Here is a 3,431-nt window from a genome sequence, read left to right as displayed (position 1 = left end):
ATATATATATATATATATAGAAATTGCCTTTATGCAACAAAACAATCGTTCGCGACGAAACGACCGTTCGACAAAAAGGGTGTTCGACTAAATGTCCATTCGACGAATCGTCTGTTCGACGAAGTGTCCGTCGACGAAGTGTCCGTCGACGAAGTGTCCGTCGACGAAGTGTCCGTCGACGAATTGTCCGAGCACCGTTTTACTCTATGGTGATTGAAATAGTCTGACATCAACTAAAACAAATTGTGATTTTAGGAACTGCTCTGTTGATGTAGCCTTTATTTAGCCCCTTTATCATGAGTTCTCATTCCCAGTTTGTAGGAGTTTTTATTGTGAGAGCTGGCAACTGCGAGTCACGCTCGTAGAGACTACCCCAAGCGCGGGTAGTCAGTCACCCGCCAAGAGCCCTGTTGTAAGCAAGCTTAAATAAAAACCTAACATGGCGCAGTGATAATCTTTCCTACGCATCTACGATGACCACCCCGAGACGCCCTAGGCTCCCTGCCACATCAGGTAGACGGAGGGAAGGAGAAGGCCTCCTAGCACAGGCTCAGACGCTCTTACTGTCCCAGCAGGGAGCCATAGCGGCTTTGCAGCGAAACATGGCGGCGATGGGGACACCAAGCCGGAAGGCCCTTAGCACAGCTGGGTTGGAGAAGTGCGACCTGGACATGACTACAGCAGACTTCAGGTCATGGCGTCGGTCCTTGGAAGATTGGATCGAGCTCAACGCTGTCGGCGACGGCGACGCCGCGCGTTACATCCGGCTTTTATGTGCCCCAAGGCTCCAAAAGGCGCTCGACGCCAGGTTCCCCAAGGCTCGTTGGGACACCCTTCCCGCTGCCGAGGCCCTGGAGAACGTCAGCAAATTAGTGTTGCGTGCGGCGAACCAGGCAGTACAGTGGTTGGACTTCTTTAGTGTCAAGCAGGCCTCGGGGGAGTCGGTGGGCGATTACTTCACGAAGTGTTCCCAGATGGTGTTAGATTGTGCTTTTCAGTGCCCAAGCTGTGACGCGAGTTTAAGTGAATATATGTTAGTGCGAAAGCTCATTGCTGGGTTGCGTGAACCAACCCTAAGACGCGAGGTATTACAGTGCTACGCTCAATTCAAAGAGGTTGACAGCCTCAGATCTTACTGTGTGGCATTTGAAGCAGCTCAGAGGGACGCGCATGATTTCCCGCCAAACCGCCATCCCGAGGCTGCCGCGGGTGACGTCATGCACGACGCTGCGAGTGACGACGACGTCATCGCTGCTGCTGGTCCCGGGAAAGCCCGCCACCGCCCTTGTTGGCACTGCGGTGACCGACACCAGCCCGGTAGGGCAGCTTGCCCGGCAGCAAACGCCACGTGTCTTGCTTGTGGAAAGCTGGGCCACTTCCAGAAAGTGTGCAAAGGGGGTAAGAAGTCTGCGAAGAAGGACGCTGTGGCCAGTGCTGTGGTAGCGACCGCCGGGGTGATGAGCCAGCCACGGCTTCAAGTCATCGTCTCCGGGCCGGATGGCGACACACAGCACTCCACCACAGCCATCGCAGATACAGGCGCGAAGGTATGTGTAGCGGGACCCAAGCTGTTGAAAGCTCTGGGCCTCTCGCCCAGGCAACTTAAGGGACGCACTGGCCTGCGCGACCTCGCCAATATTAACCTACCAACCTTGGGGACAATAACCTGCCACTTTAGCATCCCTGGCCGCTCCACCCAACAGGAGGTGTATTTCGTACGGTCTGTGCGGCAGGTCTATCTGTCCCTTGCCGCCTGCAAGGATCTGGGCCTGGTACACGAAGGCTTTCCGCATCCGCCACTACCGACCATAGCGAGCGTGGGCGGGGGGAGCAGCGACAGCCGGGGTCCGCCACCCAGACCAGCAACCATGCCTTTCCCTCCTCTCGAGGAAAACGTGCCGAGGCTACAGGAATGGCTGCTCGGCCACTTCTCGACATCGTCCTTCGACACCGACAGGTACCCGCTGCCGATCATGGCGGGGCCCCCTCATCATATCCACCTATCACCCGACGCTGTCCCTTATGCCTGCCATACTCCCGCCCCCGTCCCGAAACATTGGGAAGCGGAGGTCAAGCAACAGCTGGATGAGGACGCCCAGAGAGGCGTGATCCGTCCTGTCCCCGCGGGAGAGGCCACAGAGTGGTGTGCCAGGATGGTCGTGGTGGCAAAAAAGTCTGGCAAGCCGCGCCGCACGGTCGACTTCCAGAAACTCAACGCATGCTGCCTACGAGAGACTCACCACACCCCTGCCCCGTTTGACATGGCCTCTGGGGTCCCGGCACACTCCTACAAAACCGTGGCAGATGCGCACTGGGGATTCCACCAGGTGGAATTGGACGAGGAGAGCAGGCGCCTCACTACGTTTATCACACCGACCGACTCACTGGCTGGCTAGAAGTTGCGCACCTACCCTCGGGTGCCACGTCCAGCGAAATCATGAAGCACCTAAGGCACTGCTTCACCAGATGGGGGGCCCCAGAACAACTCTCTACTGACGGAGGTACGAACCTAGTGAGTGGGGAAATGACCGCTTTCCTCAGGAGATGGGGCGTCACGACCCGCCTCTCCTCCGCTCAGTACCCTCAGTCCAACGGCCGAGCCGAGGCCGCCGTGAAGACAGCCAAGAGGATTCTGCGAGACAACACAGGGACCAGCGGCAGCCTGGACAATGACAAGGTGTCGCTTGCGCTCCTCCAATACCTCAACACCCCGCTACGGGAAGGAAACGCATCCCCCGCACAATTGACAACTAGCAGACAGCTACGTGATGGAGTCCCCACGGCCAAACAGAACTACAAAGTCAATTGTGAGTGGCAGCGGACCCTGGAGGAGAGGGAGACTCAGATGGCGCAACATCATGCAGAGATACGACAGAATAGCACGGGCCAGCGACGTCGACGGCGCCGCCTGCAGCCGAGAGCCCGTGTGTGGGTTCAAGGCCAGACTTCTAAGGCACGGAGCAAGTCTGGTACCGTAGTCGAAGTCCACCCACACCGCCAGTATGCAGTGAGGATGGACGGAAGCGGTCGCATCTCACTGCGCACCCGCGGCCATTTGAGAATGGCCGCGCCACCACGGGGGCCATTATCACCCGGGGGTTCACCCGAGCCGCAACCACCGACCCAGGGGACGCCTCCGCCTGCTTCCCCGAGAAGGGAACGTCCTCAAAGGCACAGGTCTCGGCCGAGATGGCTGGACGACTACATAATCTAGCTGTTCAATTTTGTTCATATTGTATGTCATTGGAATTGCCATTTATATTGTCTTGTTCAATGTAATCAGATTGTCAAGGTATTTGTTTTGTTTTTCCCTCACAATCTTGAGGGGGAGATGTAGGAATTTTTATTGTGAGAGCTGGCAACTGCGAGTCACGCTCGTAGAGACTACCCCAAGCGCGGGTAGTCAGTCACCCGCCAAGAGCCCTGTTGTA

At 57.0% G+C, this 3,431-nt stretch overlaps 1 protein-coding gene across 1 annotated transcript; it reads left to right on the top strand.

Annotated features, from left to right (window-relative positions):
* Positions 1 to 473: 473 nt before the first annotated feature.
* Positions 474 to 2,396, top strand: LOC143040201 (uncharacterized). The gene has a single exon (XM_076210868.1). The coding sequence runs from the start codon at positions 474 to 476 to the stop codon at positions 2,394 to 2,396; it is 1,923 nt and encodes a 640-aa protein (XP_076066983.1).
* The last annotated feature ends 1,035 nt before the right edge of the window (positions 2,397 to 3,431 follow it).

This window comes from Oratosquilla oratoria, chromosome 28 (genome assembly GCF_046742065.1).
Source record: "Oratosquilla oratoria isolate Oo_2021 chromosome 28, ASM4674206v1, whole genome shotgun sequence".
Lineage (NCBI taxonomy): Eukaryota > Metazoa > Arthropoda > Malacostraca > Stomatopoda > Squillidae > Oratosquilla > Oratosquilla oratoria.
The sequence above is the reverse complement of the archived record's forward strand: the minus strand, read 5'-3'. Positions and strand labels throughout refer to the sequence as shown.